This window comes from Calliopsis andreniformis, chromosome 5, assembly GCF_051401765.1.
Source record: "Calliopsis andreniformis isolate RMS-2024a chromosome 5, iyCalAndr_principal, whole genome shotgun sequence".
NCBI lineage: Eukaryota > Metazoa > Arthropoda > Insecta > Hymenoptera > Andrenidae > Calliopsis > Calliopsis andreniformis.
The window spans coordinates 17635127-17658101 of record NC_135066.1 but is presented as its reverse complement, the minus strand read 5'-3'; the positions used below and the strand labels follow the sequence as shown (position 1 = coordinate 17658101).

General features: G+C 40.6%; 1 protein-coding gene across 3 annotated transcripts in view; it reads left to right on the top strand.

The window, feature by feature from the left end:
• The window catches only part of LOC143178792 (nephrin), a 128456-nt gene that overhangs the window by 103172 nt on the left and 2309 nt on the right, over positions 1–22975 (top strand). For 2 of the 3 annotated variants that reach the window (XR_013001852.1, XM_076377640.1), the window contains exons 8-11: positions 2948–3282; positions 5769–6135; positions 21031–21279; positions 22282–22562. Coding sequence is in view for 2 of the 3 variants with exons in the window: in XM_076377640.1 (XP_076233755.1) it covers positions 2948–3282; positions 5769–6135; positions 21031–21279; positions 22282–22562 (1232 nt within the window). In the remaining variant the exon portion in view is untranslated. Of the gene's footprint in view, positions 1–2947; positions 3283–5768; positions 6136–21030; positions 21280–22216; positions 22252–22281; positions 22563–22975 lie in introns of those variants that run through there. The other variant, XM_076377641.1, reaches the window with a different exon arrangement.

Here is a 22975-nt window from a genome sequence, read left to right as displayed (position 1 = left end):
AGTAGAGTCACTCAAGAATTTCGAAGATTGCCTCTCCGCCACCCTCCAATCCCGACTAAAAACCTCTGGATTCTGATGTTCTGTTGCTGAACGGGGGAGATTAGAGTCATGCGCGTAACACTGGATCGCTTCCTAGAGATCTGATACGCCTGCATAGCGCTGAATAAATTAGGTTTGCAGATTTTCAACTTTTCAAATATATTCATGGGACTTATTGCTATAAGATTTTGTATTCAGCTTCCATAGGCGGCATCTGAATTTTTAATTCGCGGGAGCTTCCGAACTTGGGCATAACTTTATTTTTAAAGTTATTCTAAGCTCGTGCACAAGTTACTACACCCTCTTTATCCTAATTAACTTTGGAGCACGTACATACATGTAGAGGTGCTTGGTAATATTCAAATATTCTATGTAAACTTTTTCAAGTATTTAAGTTTCCAAACACCGAAATAGGTATTCAAATATTCAAGTAAGAAAATACTTATGTATTCTAAATTTCAGGATTTCCAGCAAGTGGTCAAATATTCAATTTATAAAATTTAAAAACATTTTGTTTATATGCTCCCATTTCTGAAATCCAAATCTGAGGAACAACATCATATTAAATAAAAGTGTGTCTCATCCTGCTGAATTTCATGCACCACCCAAAGCCTCCCAAATTGAATTGTAACACTGGAGCAACTCCGTTTAACGTAAACTAACTCCACGAAACGATGCCAAAATGTACTTACACGTGCTCAGTCCAAAGAGATCGTTCCATCCTTCGTGCGTGGCAACATGCATCAAGCCCGTAGGAGAGCGTTAGATGTGTAGTAGTTAGTTTGAAGCATCTGATAATGCGTCCTAATGAGTGCTCGTGCAGTATGCCCGCGCTCTAAATCGACAAACGCGTGGCTGACGATACGTCGATGGCTGCCGATACGAAAGCCATCCGCCAGTATCGCCGACTTCTCGTATTAGTAATTAATTCGGCAGTGCATCAAACGCATCAGATTGAAACAGGGCTGCCTCGTTCATCCCTAGCTTTCGTCGTAAATCATCTCTCGTGCCATTTGGTATTTCCGTGTACCGTGGCCTATCGCAAATACCGATGTCAAGGGGACTTCCTATTACGCAATCGATCGAATAGGGTCTCGAACGGTGTCAAGCTTCTTCTTCCGTTTCGCGACGCCAGAATCACATTTGGATATTGCACGTGTCTCGTCCCCTACGCGCACCCGCTGCGATCCTTCTGTCGCTTTTGTTCGTGAAAAGCGGTGGAAATTGGTTTTTCCTTGAGGGCACAGACCTTTGCAAGATCGCGCCGTTTTGTGAGAGTAATCAATTTTCCCGCGTCGAATGGTCAAACAAATTTGCTCCCGCGGAACACGGGGGTCTTCAGAGGGCTTTTGAAGCGAATCCCGTTTGAGAAGTTCCCTTTTTAAGAGAGCAGCGGTAATTGTTGGGGCTATCGGGATCCTAGACGGAAGGAAACGCGCACGAATCGGTCGACTAGCTGAGCAAGGATTCTAAAGTCTGAAAGTTTCCTTATTGTTACGAAACTTCCACATTTCTGCTGATCGAGCCTCTAGTATCTTACCTCTGTGGCATGAATAGGGGCTGATTGTACATTCAGCCTTTGAGGGATTTTTAGGGGATGCAGTTGTGAAATTATTGTACCGAGTGTTAACCGAAAAATGTAGATTTAAAGGCACAATACCTTTCTTACTTAAACAAGCAGCAGAGAAATAATATTAAAATAGAAATTTCTCATTTTAATTCTAGAATAGAATACCTATTTTCAACTTTTCCTGGATACTCTGTAGAACGTAAGGAAAAAAAGTAGCTTCTACCGTAGATTTCAATTTTTATAATACTTAGATTTTTATAATGGAATTATCTGAATATAATTAGAAGAGTAAGTAGTACAATTTCCTGACTTGAAGATCTCTGACTCTCTTAAAATCATATTCCAACGATAGTGCATTCACCTGAAATTAATTTGCGGGAGCCAAATATAGTGAAACAGTAGGTAGGTAATTGACTCACAAGTGCTTAGTTACAATCGAATCGGTTAAATAACAGTTCTGCGATGTCTACGCAGGCATTCATAGAAGCAACTGCAAACGTAATGGGACTACATCGTCCAGCTTATCCTCGTATTAGGTCAATTGGATCCAAGTGACCGTTTCAGTTTATGTTGTACCGTATGGCTTCGAGCTATACTGGCCGCTCGATAACGATAGAATACAATTTTACGTCGATTAATAACGCCGTCCTGTTTTGACGTTAGAATTTCGCTCGTGTGCTCTGAAGATCTAAAAGTGTTGCGCAAACTAAATAAGTGGCGAGTACACGAGAGTACAAGTCATATATTCGCTGCTTAGAACTTGTTAGGGAGAATTTCGAGCCCTCCTTAAGCTAGTCCTCGAGAATTTGAAGTTACTAGAGTTCCGCCCTGCGTCACTGATTGCCAATCCAAGTTTCCATTTGTGTTTCTCTCTTTAGAACATTCGTGTACTCGCATCGGGTAGGCAACATCGTATTTGCTGTTAATGCACACACTTCTCTTCCTTTATTTCCTGGATTTTCCCATATCTAAGGATTCCATTCCAAAATTAAGAAATTCCAAAGATCAGGAAACTCCCTAAACTCTCCAAAACTGTAATTAAACTTTAGAGTTCCTTATCTACAAACTGATCAAATGAAATCCATTGCATCTGAAGAAGAATCAAGTCATCACGAACCTAATCCATTCATAAAACTTTACCTAATTACCCGCAGACCACTCATAAAAATATGATAACAAACTGCTGAACTTATCCCAAATTAGCTCCTCAGCTTCCTCTTGGAAGAGTTAAATAACCCTAATTAACCATTACACTATACGTTACTAGAACCAATTTGCAATCTTCTCAAAAATTCATGATGAAATTGTGAAAACAGAAAGCATGTTGCGCATTTGCAGACACGCCAGTGTGTAAGGAGGGCAGGAGCGAGGTAGTGGTGGGCGCCCTGAAGCAGGAAACCGTATCCTTGGTTTGTTCCGTGGAGAGTCATCCGGCACCGTTGACTTTCCACTGGACATTCAATAATTCCGGAGAGCTGGTGGAGGTCTCTCATTCTCGTTACTCTCACGTGCCAGCGCCCGGGACACCATCCGTTGCCGAAAGCCTGAAGGACTACCAACAGTTCCACGGGGCGAAGCTGAACTATACGCCAGCTACGGAAATGGACTATGGGACGGTGGCGTGCTGGGCGAGCAACCAGGTTGGCAAGCAACGAGCGCCCTGCCTCTTCCAGGTAAATGCCCCTTATTCCTCGTGCACACCCGCGACAGCTTGCCTCGCTGCCACTTCTGATTGTTACATACGCTACCGTTTTATAATTTGTAGAGCTACTGTGATGATCAGTATAGAGGCTGGAAATTTAGCGAGATTTTATTGAAGATACAGTGTGAGAGTCTCGGTTGTTGTTGAAGATTAGAACACTTTTTCTAGATTTTAGTGATACTTGGAATAAAGTTATTTCTTTAAGGAAGGCTGTATGATAGAAATTAAACTGGAAATTGTTATACTCTTGGTAATTAATTAATTATGAATGGTACTGGATATCAGACTTTGACGAAATTCATCATCAGAAAATTAGAATTGTTACGAAATTAATTTTGTTATTTTACTATCGCATTTATTTGCTGCATGGAATGAATCTTGCAAAATGGAATAATAAAGAAAATTAATTTTCATTAGATCTAAAGAGGATATGGTTCTCTTTTTCCCTTTTTCTTTTCATTTTGGTTGCATGCTTTATAAAATTTAAGGGTGCTGCGCTGTGCGAGAGTGGCCACTGTAATTTGGAGAAAGCCTTTCCTCTGTTAGCTCTTTTATTTCGGTCCGGGAATTTACTTTTTACCTTTTTTTCTATTTCTTCCATCTAACACGTGGCGCAGGGATGAACTGAAAAATTCGACTTTGAGTTTTCGACGAACTTGTACGTTTTGTGCATGAACACGATTTGACCATTTTCGGAATTATGTCGGTGTTACTGTGTGTGCGAGTTACAATATCCTGGACGAATGAGCTGGAAAAAATGAAACTTGATACGTGATTTTATTTTTCGAGCAGGAAAGCGATATTGGTAGAAACAAGAGAAGGACTAGTTGTACTGAAAAAATGGAGGAGTTGCTATTTTATTACTATACTAGACGTATCCAATTTTTTGGTGAGTGTTTCAACTCGCTTTGGTACAATCCAGGTATTTACTTGTCATAGCAGAAAGCTGTAATTCGACGTTAGGAAGAAAGGTCTTCACATTCAATATAAACTTTCAACTTTTTGTTGAAATATTTTTCTTCTAATTAGAATTATTTTTATAATATCCTGAATCTTTTAATTCTAATTACATTTGTCTGTTTGCTATTTCCAACTGGACATGAATAGTAACAATAATTGTTAATATGATAATTTCAAAGGAACATTATGAGCTTAAATTTCAGTTTTGAACACGATTACATTAATATTAATCTTGCTTCTGTATGTAAAGACAGACTAATCTCTTTTGACTAATAGATAATGAAGGATGTACTAGAATTCTCTTGATGTATAATCTACCGATAATGCTGGTACATGACAGTAATACTTTTGATTTAATTAATGTTTCGACAAAGTGTAAGCTGAATTCCTGCAGCCATCTATTAAATTAATTATTTTCATTAAATATAAAAATGTTTTCTTTCCTGCTTTTCTTCCATTCTTCATACGCAAACTATAATTTATTCAATTTTTTCAAAATAACCATAGCACTAAATTATCATTAGTAATTTAATAAATCATTGAAATGTATGAACCTTCCTCGTCCTTTTATCAAAAAAAGTAAAAATACAAAAATACAAAAATACGTTAAAAATTTTAAATTACTTAATAAAAGTGTATGCGTTGCGACACCTTGAGTGGATATGTATACAGTTTGGAAGGTAGATTACGATATAGGTGGAAAAATCAGAACGACGAATTGGTTCGATTAGACAGAAATACCGACACCATTCCGCTGATACGTTATTCGAACGCCATAGCAGTCATTGCAGATTGGACGTGCAAACACAGAATTGCTTTTAATGGCTCGGAATCGAATTTCTTCGAAAATGGAAAATGGTAAATGGTCGGTCAAGATAAATATCTGATGGACATTCTCCTCGTTTAGTCATAGTTCATCAAATATAGTAAACTTTTCGATACATTTAAAAAATAGATCATCTCAACTGGAAGTAACCTATTTCCCAAAGATTTCAAAATTTTACTTTCAAAAACGTAGGTACCAATCAATTAGTAATTAGTATATAATCAATAAACCACATTAAACTACACAATTACCTTTTCAATGTTACACATGCTCCACATCCATAAATACTTATATTAATGAACGCTTCTACACTGATACATGACAGCTTTGATCTGTTCGATCAATCGGCCTCCGTCAATTAATTCAGTCAACCCAATGCCTCATGATAGTTGCATAGATCTATTCAGTCTAACCGTAGTTACCGCCTAACATTAAGTGCCTCACACATGTACCACCATGTAGAGAACTGTTACATTACATATGAATTGAACCGACAGTTATACACAAAGTGCATTCAATGAACAGCTGAAAATACAAAATAATTACTTTAGAATAATGCACCTCTTATCAGGCTTGAATCTAGATCGCGTATCAGAGGTGTAACATTTTTCTTTAAATGCCAGGAAAATTCTCCCCACTGTTCTGTCAAATACGAATGTTGGCTTGTTCAGGTAATAGCCGCGGGCCGACCATACGCTCTTCACAACTGCAGCGCCACAGAAATGTCCGCGCCGTTGGATGCAGAAGAGCTCGGCGCAAAGTCTGGCACCGGTTTGTTAGTTCGCTGTTTGGACGGATACGACGGCGGTCTTCCAATTTACAACTACCAGCTGGAGGTGGTCGCTGACGAGGAAGGTGGTCCAATTTTGCTGAACAAAACCGTCCCATTCAGTCCAAACGGGGCGACTTTCGAGGTGGCAGGCCTAACGACAGGAAGGAGCTATCGACTTTTTCTCTACGCGATTAATGCCAAGGGGAGGAGCGAGCCTGCTATCCTGGAGCCAGTGACCCTGAAAGGTGTCGCCATGTACACCACAGGTGAGTGACTTCCTAGTCTCTGATGCTTGATGGAAGTCTCTGACGGACGTCGAATCCATAGTTAATTAAGAAAATTCCATTTAACGACTTTCTGCCAACGTTTTCTGCAAGTGTTCTGTTCTATGGAGACAATCGTAGGTTATAGAAGAAGTATATTTAGAGACCTTAATATACTTGAGAGTGAAAATTATGGTAGATAGGAAATTTAAGGAAAAGAGAACTTCCCTTTTTTATAATTAATAGTAAGGTTTTAATTTTGAGATTTTTTCCTGCGTTGAGAAGTGGCAATTATTCGCATTCTTTTTTACTTAAAATTGCTCCCTCAGATTTAAGTTTCGTGTTAATTGGATTAATCAAAATCCTACTGTAGGAGAAGGCTAAAAATTGTTCGAAAAGAGGTTTCACAACTTATTTGAACAATGGAAAGTACATGATTACGTCACCCTAGCAAAAACACAGTTCACGTGTTTGATTGTATTTATAACTAAGATTGAATTATCCGCCGTCGCATCAAGCGTTGATTGAACGAAACCTAGGAACACAAGTTGAATGCCAGCGTATCTCAGCGATTCTGTAATTCGACTGGCGCAAAGTTATTTACATTATCGAGTCGAGCAAAGCATCGAGAAGTTTTCTCGTTACCCGCGATGATTATTTTCGTATTATCTGTAAGGCGGAAAAGGGGAGCTCGGGGAAACTGGGACGTCCGCGGAACGAACTTCTAACCGTTGACAGAAACAAAAGAACGAGGGGAGAGGAGGACATCCGGTAAATTTCAAGTTGCCGCCGCGAGTTCGTTCTTGAATAGCAGTTCGACCCGATTAACGGAGAAGAGTACGATCGGAATGAACAATAAATTGAAAAATATAATTGGAGAGGGCATCCAGGTTCTCTTTATCGAACATCGAGCTTACGGTATTCGATGTACCATTTTCTATCGAAGGCAACAGTCGATGACCTTTAACAAGATTTCATGCTTCCCAGATTAGCTCTAGGAGTAGGGTAGCTCGTGATTGGTAAGGAGGTTTTTCATGATCCAGGGTCTCTAGAGACCCTATTACTCGAGCGCTAGAGTTCAAGCATACAGCTCTTGATTATCCAATTAGAATCGTCCAAGAATAGATGAAACCTTCTCTTTCTTTATCCATTTAATGTGAAACAATATTTTCCGAAATTAAAAAACACCAAACTCATTTACACTTCAAATACTTCTGCACGTGAAGTATCCAAAGTCTTCTCCAGAAGAATCACCTCTCTACTCCCAATTTCACTTAAAAATACCTGAAAAGCTGGGCGTTCAAATCGTCCTCCAGCAGTCGCGGCGAGGGGACGCAATCGTTCGAAAAACGTCTCCCGGCAGCCAGTGGCAGCAGTCGTAGGAACGCAACGTCAAACAAAACGAAGTCGGTTTGCATAAATGCTGAAAACTTAGCCGTTTTCACGCGCGTCGGCGAAACTCGTTGGCAAAAAAAAAAAGAGGCATCGTTCCCCTAACAGCCGCCGACGCGACGGCCTGTGGCAGCGCGAGGGTGGCTTTTGAAAAATGGCCACGGTTGGCGGAAAAACGCTGAAGCCCGGGTTTGACGGTCAATTAGCGCGCGCACGTGGCCCGCCGCGGGCATCGGTCACGCCTATTATGCCCCGTGATAGGTGACGCAAGGTCGATGGATATGATCGCAATTGCGCAAATAGACGAACTGGACGCGTCAGTATTGCAATTAGTCGGTTAACCGCCCCTCAAACCTATCCCGTCGCCGAACCCTCCCTGTCTGCTGACCCTCCCCTCCATAAGGGACCCGCTGTGGTCGAGGTTGTTGCAAGCTTGCGAAGGAGAGGCTAGAAATCCGGAAATTGACGGCAAGTTGCCTCGTAATGCTGAACGCAGCACAACGCGACCGCAGCTATCGGACTCTGCGGACCCTGCAATTAACAAAACAGATTACGCTCAATCAACGGACACCTACGTCTGTTCCGTTCATGAGACCGTGTCGCTGGCATTAGGGGGCTGTTCCATGGCCACCTTCGAAGTCTTTGTGTGAGGACGACACAGAGATTCCTGGGTGGTTAGGGTGCTCCTATGGCTGGTCGTGTTTGCTGCTGCGTGTCGTTTCCAAGGTAGTTTCGGGTAGCGGGGTATCGTGATCGTTTGAGGTGGAGGAAACTGGTGGTCTGTAAGATTTTGGTAAATAGGGTGGACTAGTAGGAATTCGGTCAAAGGGGTAACCAGTTGGTCGAGTTCGAAAATAGAGAGAGGTATTTTCTCTTAGATTTTGTTAAGTTTCAAGTGTGTACTGTACAGAGTTGGTAAGCTTGCATTTGGAACAAATTCTGATTTCTATGATTATAGTAGATTGGAGCGCCTGATTTTATAAGCACTTTCGGACGTAGCGTATTATTGGCCGAAGTGGTTATAACTACTGATTGAATAGTCGTATCCCCTAAGTATTTCTGTGCAAGAAAGTTACTACTATGTCAACATGTGCCTCGGGTGCAACCGTACCAGTTCTACACAGTAGAATAGTCTGTGAATTCGATTAATTAACGAAGCTGTAGCATTAAAAATGATTTTTCGAGATTTGAACTTCTTGAATTTTTATAAAGTTTCTATACAGACCTTATTCAATAGAAGACTTTTCCTTCTAAAAACTGTACTTACTTCTCCGAAAGCAAAAAGAATACATCTTGCAAAAATCCTCAATAGGGAGAATTCTCTTTCGCATGTTATCCAATACTCCAACTTTATATTTACCGCATTTTTCAATTCAAATCTATCGCGCATTCTTCGCCGACCCCTGTTTTCCTTTGGAATTTCGCAAAGCAAACACAAGTTCATCCTGTCAGCACGTTCTGAAGAGCTCTCGAGCCTGACGCGTTTGAGTCACGAGCCTTCGAACCATCGTATATTTATCGAATCGCGCGAGGTGAGCTGCTTTCCGTCCCGACGGGAGCTCGCTTATAATCGACCGTGCCCAAGGAGTCCCAACATCATAATGGAAAGTCATTGGTAACATACGGTCGCAGGTCAACAGTGGGTTAATTCAGTTTACCACCGATTTCTAGGGCGATCAACCGCACAGAGTTTCCAGCTCGCCCTCACGCTTCTTCCTCCTCTGCCTTCCTTCTTCTCTCTAATTCCAACAAGTCGGACCTCGCACAACAGCCTCTCTCTGCGAGCGAGGGTGGCGAGGTGCAAATATTGATTCGACGACAGTAAGCTCGCGGCGCTGATTTGCTCGAAGGACGGACAAGCCGTGGACCATCGGAGCCAATTTGCGGCCCTTTTGCTTTGTCCACGTTTGATAGAGCCCCATCGGGGTCAGTTCGCCAAGAAAGTCGCGGCAGAAACCCTTTGTACGATTCCTTTCGCGAATTCAGCGTTTCCATTCTGTAGCGGCGCTTGTATTTTTGTCAGGGGACTTCCATTCGAAGCCAATATTGCGGGGACCATTGTCGGACACGATAATTCTTTGAGGCAGCACCAGCGCGCGGTTTTACTGATCATTATTTGAGTCTCTGGATATGTGAAATGAATGGATGTATTGTTGTAAAAGGACATTCAGAAAGAGATACAAAGGCATATTTTTATATGAGAAAGTCGTTTTGTGGATTGATAGTGGGATACTTTCGTATCGCCAGGTTCTTCAATTTTTAGAGCTAGCACCTCGTTTTCTTCTTTAGTTTCGTTATCTTATTTTAAATACAGATTTTCAGCACTCATTTATCCTTCAATAGATAATGTCTAAATACACTATTTACCAACTTGAAAGATAGTGTCTCCCTATTAACAAATACTACATCTACACACATATCTCAAAAATATGCTGTCACTTTTCCATAAGCAGTCACTATCATCAAAACCCTGTGCATTACCTCAGCCAATTTCAATGCCTTATGCTTCACCTTTTCACCACTATTTAACTCTTTTTAAATCTCGTTACTATTTAAATCTCCACCCCTTTCCTTCAATCACTCCACTAAAGACAATCGAGGTTACCGTCTAAGAAAATCCCCGCCATTTCGCGTCCCATGCTATCGTCCTGACACAAAACGTGCAGACAGGAAACGACGAACATATTTACTAATACGCAGACACCTTGTACAGCTGCGCAACATGGATGGTTTTGGATTTCGTAGATAAAGCGCAAAAGTGTATGTACGCAGAGGCGGAACGCTAGCAGGTTGCGACACGGCGGCGTAAGAAAATGAAGGCGATGAATGGAAGCAGCCACCCACCCTCGGCTGAGACCGAGGTGAATTACAGTCTTTCCATTTTCGCGGTGCAGACCGTCGAACGAGCACTGGCTAATCCATTAGGAAAATTAAGCACACGGGCCAAAGTTTTTCTTATTCCTGACGGAGCAACGTGTCCTCGCCGCTTTGTTAGGCGCGGGCTGGCTGCGGCAGATCATGGAATAAGAAATAAAGGGAGCCTCTTCTTTAAGCACGCGCTCTGCCTTTGGGACTGACGAGGGAAAGATAACGGAGAGAAGTCCAAGGATGAGCAAAAAGGAGATAACATATCGGAGATGAGGGCACGAAAAGGAAGTGATAAATAGTTATTCGTCTTCCGTCTTTCCGTTGGCTTTTTGCCGATTCATATTGAGCACTGGGGAGAAACATTTCTGTGAATAGTCTCGGAACGCTTTTGTCACTCATTACTGTTCATTCGAGGAATAATTTTGATAATTGACTCTGCTTCGAAATGTCGAGAGATTCGAGCAGAGAAGTTATTTGAGTTAAGCTGGTTCAGTTAAACTTTTTAGACAATTATGCATGTAATTGTATGCATATTTATCAAAAACGAGGTAAAGGGTTTGAATGTTCCAAAAGTTAGGTGGTTGTATTAATTATTCTAATATCAAAGAGAAAGGAACCATTTGTGTTGGGAACTTTTCAAATTTCAGAGGAAGGATCCTCATATTTTCGCAGCTCATCTCCAGCTTCGTGCAACTTTTAATCGTTTAAAAATTAAAAAGAATCTCTTGTTAGGGATTCGTATCCTTTGAGACTCGCACCCAATTCAATTTTCTAAAAATTTCAAAATACATCCCTCGAGAAAGTTTCGTAAGTTGCGGTGAACAAACACTTCCAGAGGAAGTTCGCAGTCTACGTACAAACCGTATCCCCGCTTCACAGTAAGTAATTGACTCTTTACTGTTGCTTGCAATATCAGTAATACAATTTTCATTAAGAAAATACAAACTCAGAAAAAATCAATTCCAGAAAAATAGTAGGTCTAATCTCATATATTATAATCTAAACTCAGGCTAATATTAAATATAATTTTCAAACTTCCTAATAGGAATTAGTATCTCAACTCTTCCAAAAAATTTACCCTACATTTGCACGCATAAAGACAGTTCTCGTTCAAAAGTTTCACCTCGTGCAGCTAATAAAAGAACAGTCGAAGTATATAAAGCGGAAGTAGCGCATCCCAAAAACCCCCTCGATGAATCAGCAGCGTATATTTTCAGGACAAGTAGGGAACAAAAGAAAAGGGGACGAGTGTAGTTTTGGGGCTGGTTTCCCTTCTTGAGTTAGTAGGATATTGACTTGGGCCACGAATTCTCCGACAACTTTCGGCATTCGGCCGGATCGACGTTTCTCGATCGTATGCACGGTGGTTGGTTGTTTGGCCCGGAGCTAGCACGCGGATGGTTTTAGAATGCAATTCTTTCGAAATTGGTTTCGGGTTTCCGCGAGATTGCTTCGATTTAGGACGAATTGTCTCGGCTGCCTTAAGGCCGAGCCGCTCGCACGCGGCGCACTTCCGGCCAGCTTAGAACGCAGAAAAGTTCCTGCTCGATCCCCGACGGCTTCGTAACTCTGTGCAAGTCCCAGACCCCGCTATCCTCTGGCAAAAGCGACGTCACGTTGTTTCCTTTTCCCCCTTCTTACTTGGATCGATCTTTATCCGTGAACTGGGTAAACCTGCGAGAAAGAAGAAAAGCAAATTAGCTCAGGCGTAGATCTACATTGGATAACGATTGTTGCTTTATCGCGAAGGGATTAAGCTGGTATTTATTAGCTGACTTAGCGCTGGGTAACACGAACGTATTCTTGATGTTTTGTGTGAGAAGATATACTAGCGAACAGTGGGTATAGAGTTTCCCTGTTTTTCATATTTACAAAATTAGAATTGTGATCTTTATTACTTCTAGGAGGTATTTATTTTCGCTTTAGGTAACGAGAAGGGAAGATTTTTTAATGTCTTTTGAATGCTACCGAATGCAGTTTTTAAAATAGTGCATCAAGTTGGATTTTAATGAGTGTCGGATCACATATGGCCATACTCTACTTAACTGCTTTTCTATTTCTGTTTCACTGTTTCGTCACACAGGTTACTTATATTTTGCTACAATCGTACCTTTTTCAGTACATATTGCTGGAAATGAAGCAAAAGGAAAAATTGTCATGTGAGAGATACTACGTAATACTATTTTCATATGACCTCGTACGTTACTAAATTATCACGCAAACATTGGAGGTAAAATATCGGGAATCCAATAAAGGAATGGCCGATAAAATCGTGAGGAAGAACGCTGAAGGTGCAAGAATAAACGTCGGTGGCGGCTGTCCGCCGATTTATCCATTCAAGTTCCATCGTCTTAAGGTAAACAAAGAGCAACAGTGAATAACGTCGAAAATGGTTGAGAATTTTAAGTGAATAGCCTCCTCGCAGCTTTATGAGTGCGACTCCTCTAGAGCGGAATTTGAATGCACTTAAGGCACTCTCTCTCTCGTCGTAACGTCGTGTTGACCATGCACTTTGTTCCGCTTGCATAAACAATGCAGAGACGACGGGGCTGAAACAAAACGCGCGGACAGCCCATTCGCCTCCGTAGGAACGTCGTCGCCGGCGCATGCACTTGAAATCATTATGCAGCCTGTCTGCTTAGGTGACAGCTGCCAACTGTCACCTAAGCTATCTGTCAACACTCCTACCGAAACGAAATTTCTCGTGTACCGAGGCGGACGGCGTTCGGGAATGCCACGCTTCGTGAATCAAAAGAGTAAGCCCGAAAGAAGAATGGGTGTTTGATGGTACGTTTTGCTATCTTGCTTCTTGTTCGATCGAGAATCGCTAGTAACATTCCAGGAATTGTCTTCAGCGAAAAGGAAAAAGTACCTTAAATCGTAATGTGTTTCTTTTTTTGAGGACATTCTGGGAATTGTCGGTGATTTTAATCTTTTTTGGTAGAACGTTCACTGCGTCCATTATTATGTGATTTTTTGTAGAATTTATTAAACTAGTTTCAGTTACTTGTATTTTTTATTATGAAATACGGAAAATACGAGGACGTTTCAAAAATGCTTTATTAATTGCGAGATTTGGAAATCAAATTTTAATTGCACGGAGGCGTGCATTTGAAAAACGCTGGTAATCCTGAAGAAATTCGTCTGCATTTTCGCATAGAATTTCAAATTCCTGTAAAGGAGATGTTACTCAGTAAAATTTTTGGAGCCTGAAAATCGATGTAAAAAATTTTTCACTTCGAATGCTAACATGTGTTTGACGAACAGAAAGCTCAATAGAGGTACAAAAATGACACTGCTGATCCGATGAGGAATTAATTAATACTTGAAACTGAGATAAGCGAACCCTTGAATAATACAATAGTTCTGTCGAAATGATCCCTTTGAGTGGAACAAATGCAGGGATTTTTAATATCATGCATTTCTCTGACGATCACATCAGCTTTTGATATTCCTGAAGTTTTCCAATATTTACATAGAAATTGAATTCTACTGAGTTCGGTGAACACTAAAATTCAGGGGAAGCATTGAAATATAAGCGTAGACTTTTAATCTGTAAGGTTACTTCGAAAGTCACGGTACAGTAAAATTCATAATAGAACTGTTTTAATCAGTGAGATATTTTATGTTATAACAATTTCATTATTTCCATGTAGGTCACAATTCTAAATTAGATTAACTAGAATATTATGCCATATTGATTAATAGAAAATTAATGTGTTATTGCGGGCACCTAATGTATTAATCTTTTCTCATGAATTATTCATCATTCTGTACTACCTTCCATATTTCCCAGCTAGCTATAGTTAATAACTTCCAACAGAATAATCCCATTACGTTACCTTGAAAAATAACCCAATCACAGACTTCTACACACCTGAAAGTATTTCCTTAATAAGGCACTATTTCATTTAATTCATCCACCGCTACAGTCCAAGTTTCTACGCCTCTTTTCAACATAGTCTGTAGAAATTAAACACCGTAATAGCATTCCCTTGTTTCACCGCATTTTCCTCTACTGCTCCACGCGAAATGATACCATTCTCGTTATTAAGGAACATACTAGGAAGTTGTTCGCTAAATATTTAAGCAACGGGACGCGTCGCGGTAGGGCAAGCGGAAACGTAAGCGGGCACGCAATGTTACTGTCGGATATGCGACGTGTCTATGCTAAGAATTTCGTGCATGCTCAGCCCTGTTATTCCGCGGCATAAAAGGCGACGTCGGTTGTATCGTGCGTTACCGCTTGGTAACTTCACCGTCGTTACTGCAACCTAGCAGTAGGTATATCAATATTTGGCAACGGTTGACGTGGCGTTGCGTGTTCCCGTCGTTCCTTCGTTATTTGCCTCTGTTTCTGCCACAATTAGTAATGGAACGCCAGTTCCGCTGGAGCTCTAACGCAAACAGTCCAGAGAACGTATTTAAGCCAACCCCCGAGTGTATTCGCCCCACCAATGGGAATAGTTGAGACACAAGTCTTACGATTCGGCTCCATGGTTAAACTCGAAACTCGTTACGCCACTGGTTCATTGGAAATGTCGGATTGTCGCCGCGATTTTGGATCGTTAATTCTTTTGAAGGTCTATTACACGTCATTGAGCAAGAAATTTATCAAAGTCGATGAAAATGTGGAACAATTTTCATTTGAGGAAGATGGGGACATTATTTCTCACCGTTTCGAAGGGAAACAAGTTTACCAAGACAACAGATGATTTTCTATTAAACGATTTTCCACTAAGAAAGATGAAACAGGAATTTGATAGAAGCTCACAGATAGGATTGCATCGACTCAAATATTACGAAATACATAAAAGCTCGCTACTTCCACGTTTTCAAATGCACACACGTGTGTAGGATTCATCTCAAGGAAATCATTCCTTCGGCGCAAAGGCTAGCAACTGAAGTCGATCAGCGTATCGCGAAACAATAGATCAAATGTTTCATTCGACCGTGTTCCCTCGTACGAGCAAGCGAATGAGAAAGAGGGAAAGATGAAAGGGGGAAATGTTAAAAGCATCACGCATTCCCCATCGAAAGTTCACTCAATTCGCGCGCGGAAGCCGCAACGTGGGATGTTCTCCAATTCGTGGGGATTACTATTTAGATCCATCGACGCTACATTGTGCAAACTGCACGGATCAGCGGGCCTTCGTCTTTTCGGCAAATGCAAACGTTTATCGACGACGAAAATTGAGGGGGAATTGCCGAATTGCTATATTTTTTTCTATCCCCTCGGCAATTTTGCTCTCGCCATTTTCCACGGCGATCGATTAATCTCCTGTCGAGCGTGCTCCACCTCCGTGGGAGCCAAAGAGACAGCGATGGGAACGGCGAGCAACCAATTTCGCGGCGGGAAAAGTTTAATTACACTCAATATCGGGGATATATATTCTAGTGTAAGCAGCTACTCGGTCGTATCTCTGGCAGAAATATGATAAGGCTAGCGCGAATTCTTTTTATATCGCTGGATTAAGCTCTAGTCGAGACGCAATATTCTTGCTATTTGCGCTTTTTTTAATCCGTAATGGCTGCCACAAATGAAATTTCATCTTGAGTGAGGATTCTTCTAGGATTTTCGAGGGATCTGGTGTCTGATGTTGCTGACCCTTTGGGGTTATCTTGAAATTAAAATTTTTACATCCTTCATATTTAATTTTACATTTACATTGGATGACGACATGATCGACTAAATTTGTTGGGTTAGGGATAACAGACTAAATTAAATATAAGAAAAAAATAAGAATATGGATATAAGACAATACTTTAATTTGAATTATTCTTTAAAAGTACGCTCTTTTACATATCTTCAGTGATCAAATTTAAGTAATATCACATTTAAGGAAGAATGAAAAAATATTTGAAATTGTTAATAATATTCCAGTCGCATAGGATCACTTTTTACTCTAAGGAAATAATATAAATGATTTAAATGATGAGTACATAATTTCTTGATATTCACTTTCTTCAATAAAAATTTATTGACATGAAATTTCGTCTAACAATAGTGCTAACATGCTCCTGCTTCATTAAAGTTAGAATTCTTCATTAGAAAACGTGTAACAGAATACAACAAAGATAACAGTCTACAATTTCAAGGAGTGCACCAACGCAAACAGTAAAATGCCATTCGAATTCCAAATGAGATTCGTATTACACGTTGTTAAACTTGATCTGAAATTAAAAGTTAATCGTCACCGTTATAAAAGCGGTGATATATCGCCAATTTCACTGTGCAACGATAAAATTTGATTACCCTGAAAGGATAGTCGAATTGTATTCAGTATTATTTTATGCACATTTTATTAACGGACTAGTCATTTGATTGCGATTTTAAATCTAACATTCTCCTGGCACATTTTAATTAAAACTTCATTTGCCACCGTCTGCGGGTGAACGTATTTAAGAGAATATCGAAATCAATTAATTAAAATTCGTGCGACTACGAGCGCATTAATTCTGGGAATACAATAACCTACTTCGCGCGACAATGAGCTACGTAAAAAAAATAATTGCACCGAGTTGCTCATAATACTCAAAAAGGTTTATTTGCATACACTCATTATCTCGTTTATACATACAAATTCGCTCTTTCCAGTATCAACAGAATGCTGTTGCAGAATCGTGAAAAACAAAGCTAAGCAATTACTTGACTGTAAAAAAAAGTTTTTAAATTAATTACCGATAGATAAAGAATTTCAAGCTTTAATTGCAACGCAACTTATTTCACTTTTTTCTAAAAATGTATAATTATACTAACGTATCACTGAGTAGCAAGTATTGATCTTGGACAAAGCTCCAATTATAGTCAACGTTGCAACACACACCAAGAGACAATTGAGACTACAGTTTTTCAGGAAACACGATAATATTTGCGGCAACGCCCATATCCCACCATCCGCCCCACTATTATACAATTAAATTACGCGCTGGCGGGCATGCCAAATTAAACGGAGTTACAGAGAAAATGTAAATGCAATAGACGACGGTGAAAGAGAACGTTCCCGAGCCTCTATTTCTCCGTTGTTTAATTCAATTGCGCGGTGTGTTGCTGTTGAACGTTTGGATATAACACAAGCGGTCCTGGTTCAACCGCGTCGCGTAATTTCGGTTCGCAATAGTCTCGCGATTTCTCCGCCATCTCGTTAAGACTATAAAACATGTTCGAATTGCTGTTAATTGCGTACGGGACACGCGTAAAATGTTGTGGTTGGGACAAGTGAAATCTGTTTTCTTGATTTAGATGTACTATTTGCTTGTCTGAAGGATTTTCAGTGTAACGCTATTTTAAAAGTTATATATTTACAAATTCGAAAACTTGTATATTTGAATACACGAGTATTTTCAAATTTGCACGTCTGTCAATTTAAACATTCAGTAGTTTGAAAGTGAAAAGAAGGGTGACTGTATTTACTGCGCGATATCAATGGGATTTCAGTGCATTCAGAGAAAAGTACGAGGACTTTTCAGACACACAGCGTACGAAGAAATAATGTCGTCATCTCTCTGTCGTGCCCTTCGTTTCTTTCTCGCCACTTCGTTTGCAAATTCACTGCATCTCGCCGCTAATTACTTTCTCCGGATTCGCGATGCCGTGCCAATGGTAAACGTCTGTTCCCTACTGTTCCGCTGCGCTGTGCGTCGAGCATCGTTTCCATGGGACGGCAGAGGGGATCGCTGCCTTCCATGGTTTCGTTTTTTCGCAGCGAGCATTGAAATGGAAACGCAGTCGAGCACAAGCGCGCTGTTGAGGGCACAAAACGGTCCCCGTGCTTGAAATTTAAACGCTCGTTCTACCGCGTGAATTCGAAAACGCCGCATCAAGCGGCGACTGTTCACGTTGACCTGCGGATGGATGAAACGTTGGCAAATTAATGGACCCGACGATTAGTGAGGGGAAGAAGTGAATATTTCATCATTGTGCACTATCGAATCACTAAATCGTTTTTGTAGTTGTTTTGTGCTCCTTGTGGACAGCAGTCTAATTGTACTTTATTAATAGTATTTTTCATTTCTGATGCTCCGCTTTAAATTTCTCGTGAATTTATCGATTTTGTTCCACGTAGTTTTGAAACGTGCTTGGCGGATAGAAAGGCATTACGGATGCGAAATTTCCATGAAAATAAGAGGTACGCGGCTGTGAAACTACCTGTGGTCTATTAGGCGCAGGAGAAGAGCCAGAACGTTTAGAGCCAACAATGTTTTGGATCACTGCCTACATGTGGGCATATTCGCCACTTTTTTTCACTGCCGAGTGAATTATTCTTTGCTTCCTGTACTCAATATTTTGTAGAGTTGTAGTATAAAGTTGTAGTATAAATATAATATAATATAAATAATGTCACTTGCATATAATGTGGAAAACAATAAAACTTATAGTAAAACACATAGCAAATTATGATGTCTGACCAATGACGAGTCTATTCTACTAGCGATGCCTTAGAACCTTTCCACAGTGTAACATGAAGAATTCTTAAGCAAAATGATACAGTAACACGTTATCCTCGACTATCAATTTCAATACACATTTTATAAAATCTTTATCCTTCCTATTATAAATTAATTTTTCACATTTCAATTTTTCTCTACTTTTCGTTCAATATTTCACAAACGAAAATGGCCTATAGATTCTCCACTGTTTTGTTTCACTGTAAACGAATTAATATTTGAAACATGGATGATGCAGTCCATAAATATGAGAAAAGAAAAATATTTGATCAATCTCCAAACACAGTTGAATCGTTTCTCCAAAATACTCCATCTACCCACAATCACTCCAGTGAAGTGTGTAATCGATAATTACTGTGTAGACAGGACGTTCATTAATTCTCAACAAACTTATCAATGCTTACTAAACAAGCACTAATTAGCGATCTACAATATGCACCTATCGATGCCGCTCTATGGCAGCAGTTTCTCGTCAAAAATCGTCGTTCGAAAACAAGCCGAGGCCGCAGCGCTAATAATTTACATCCACGCACCAGACAAAATTTACAACGCGCAACATCGACGCGACTGGCTTTGCCTCGATTAAAGCACGAAGCGACTGCAGCTCCTAACGGCTGATTTACGTTTTCCCCCCCGCAGCGACGCGTGCACACGCTTTCACGCGTTTGCACGCGCGCCTTCCCCTACCACGACGATCGAAGCGTGCCCATGAACCAGCGGGCAACGTGGTGCACATCGTTGGAACTCGATGCAAGAACGTTCATCTAATTATATACGTCGAGTAAACCGTAATAGCGTTGTAATTGACATACCTTCGTTAATTATCGTTCTGCTTATTAAGCTGACCTACCCGACGTCGAAGCTACCGCGAGAACCTGGGTCCATGAAACAGAGGTATGGCTGAGATGGGAAAAAGGTCGTGAAGGGAGACGAACTGGTATGGGTATACAAGAATTGTTGGCCCTGTGTTTGATCCGATTGGATCATGAAATCGAGTTAGTCGATGGTGTGTGTGTTGTTATGATTTAGGTAAGGGTAGGTTGTTGGAAACTAGTTAAAGGAGTGTATGATAATAATAGCTTGTGTTTTGCATGAAATTGGTTAGATGCAGATTTGATCTTCGTACCTTTTCTAAATACCTACTGTGGCTGTTAGGTATTAGAAATCCTCCTAGAAGAATTTTTAAGGAAAATGAACCTTGTCTTTCTTGGCCTGTAGTAGGGCAGAAGAACATCTTTAGAAAAGTACAGTCCAGAGATTAGAAAGCAGAGTCTTCGCCCTGTAGAACGAGCCTAGGCTTACTGCTGTGCGATTTTTTTTCGCAAAGTTATAGCAGAGCAAATATCGATCTTTTCGTCACTGCACTGTACTCATGCCAGTGGAATACTTTCTATTCAAACTGTAATAAATTGGCGAAAAAAAATCGTAGATCAATTTCTAAAGACTCTTTAAAAAGGGGAGGCTTCAAACTTGAAACTTGCTCTAAAAGAAGTCCTGAAAAAAATTCATCAAGTTCCGTAGAGTTTCCTGAATTTTTCAGAATAAAGTGTGGCTACCAGTGGTATGATATATATAACAGAATTTTTGTGAAAAGGTACTGTTATACTTCAGCCTATACTATACAAAATTAGACAAAAGAGAGAGTCAACAAACACAAGCTGTAGTTCTGCATATGAACAACATATCTGACCAGTGAATGTCTTATTCTACTATTTTCTCTAAAATATCACTCTCTTACACACTTCCTTATATAAAAATATAGTTATGCTTTTACAGCTTAGAAAACCCATTTCTAAGCTCCATCCCTTTTCCAACCCCCCTTCCCCCTCCACACATGTACACAATTCGAAAATTCATACCAAATCAGTCGACATACGACCACAATTGAATATCTCAAAATAGCTCGCGGGAAATTCTGAAACAAAACGGACACAACCCGTTCAGAAGTGACTAAAGGGAACAATGCCAACTGAACAATAAATTTCGCGGCGTCCAGTGACAAAATCCGAGCTCTCGTGGAACAGTCAGCGGGGAGGTCAGAGGGTTCCGAGAGGGGAGGAGGTCGCCGGGTTAAAAATATACTTGGCCACAATAATCGGGAAGCAGAACAAAGCAGAGGAAGGGAGAGCAGATAGGTAGCCCCGATAGAAGTTCCGGTTGATCGAGCATTTTGCATTGCTCACGTGATAGGCACCACGGACGCATCGATGCTGAGCCCGCTGCTGCTGGGCCTGGCGGCAACAGCCACCCTTTTGGCCCTGGCCGTAGCTGGAATCCTAGCAGCGCTCTACCGGAAGCACTCGAACGGCCGGCCCGGAAGTCCAAAGCACGCTCCCATCGTGTGCGAGCCACCTAATGCAGGTGCAACCACCCCGGTGCATCCCCAGACCAAGCAGGCGGTCGATGACATCGATCCGGATATCATACCCAACGAGTATGGTGAGTCGACAGCTTTCTGATTATTCTGTACTTGCACTCCCATTGCTTCCCCAAGATTCTGGTTATGATTTTAGTAATTAGTAATTAGTGAGTATGGTTCCAGGGTTCAGTTAATGAGGATTTCATTGAAATTGTTTGGAAGACCTGCGGAGAGTTTCAAGCTTTTGCTATACTTTTGGGAGTATGACCTACTGATGCTCGTCACTTGAATTTTTTGGGAGTATGCTGACTCCTTGCGGGGACGTAAGGCGAGTAGGTTAAGAATGACTAGGTAAAAATCATGTGAGTGGGTTCAGGCACGTGTAAATAAGAGAAACGATCAGGCAGTGTATATCACACTTGATTACAATACATTTTGACATCAGGCTGCTGGTACTATTATCAATGTGTCTTTTTTTAAACAATATTTGATTGTTTGCTTTATTTTGCGGGCTTAAAGTGACTCATGATTTTTATCTAATCTTCCCTGAGCTCCGATAGCTTTACGTGCCCGCCAGGAGCCAACATACTGCGAAACAATTCGAGTGACGTGCAGCAATAGGATACATTCCCGAAAGTATACCGAAAAATTGAAACTTTCCACAGGCCTGGTCACTTTAAAGTGTTAGATGTTACACTTATAATTTTTGATCATTTTACTAGGAAGCTTTAAAGACAGTATTAAGTTCTTAATAATTTAGATCACGTATTTCTTCCTCCTCTGTTATTACAAAATGAATTATAATACTGTAACCCACCCTATATACTATAATCTCTGATTTTGAACCCTGTGCAATTTCATACTTTCACGAGAAATAGTGGCAGACTCGATTCTTGTCACCATCTTCAATACTTCATTTACTTCATAACTAAAGCACAAGTTGAGGAAGAGAACGTTGAATAAATCCCTCATATTAAAAGTTTCTATCATGCCCGTAAGGAGACTTCTCTTGTCTAGGTTTAATCGACTAATCTGCTTAGCAGACATGGAACTTTGCATGGCTTCGTTGAATCTGTTCCCAGAGAGAAGACCACTAACGTACACGCCGATATACAAGACACCCCCGCAACGGAGGAAGAAAGATCGAGCCTCGGACGACGCGATCTCGCCAGAGAAGAGGCCGATCGTGCAGCATGGTCTAGACCTACCATCGGACCCAATGTTGACCGATTGCCTGCCAACGCCTACGATAAATTACCCACAGAATCACGTATCACAGCCAAATACGTACAACCATCCACCCACCATGGCGGACTTCAAACAGATGGCGATGGACGCTTACAATCAGCGTAACAACCAAAATGTGAGTAATTGTTTCATCTTTTTTTAGTGCGTGACCGAGTGAACAGTGGATTATGTGAGATGATGAATGAAAATTCGTCGATTTATCAGTTCATCAAATTCAATTTTCAAGCTTAATTTAACATTTATTATAGGTTTGAGTTATTGAGAAATATGCTTCAGAAACTTAATACTCTATTTACGAAAGACTATTTCTAATTGTAGAACCTAATGCTTGAAGACTATTCACAGTTAGGTAGTGTAAATATTAAAAGAAGGCTTGAAATTAGTACCTAGATTCCAATTTCTCTGCTGTTATTCATCTGAAATAATTACATCCTCGTCTCGACTAGTACATCTAGCTGGTACCGATATTTCAGAAATAGATTCCACTTATCTACATAGATCGTTTCGATAATTCGTGAGCTCATTACA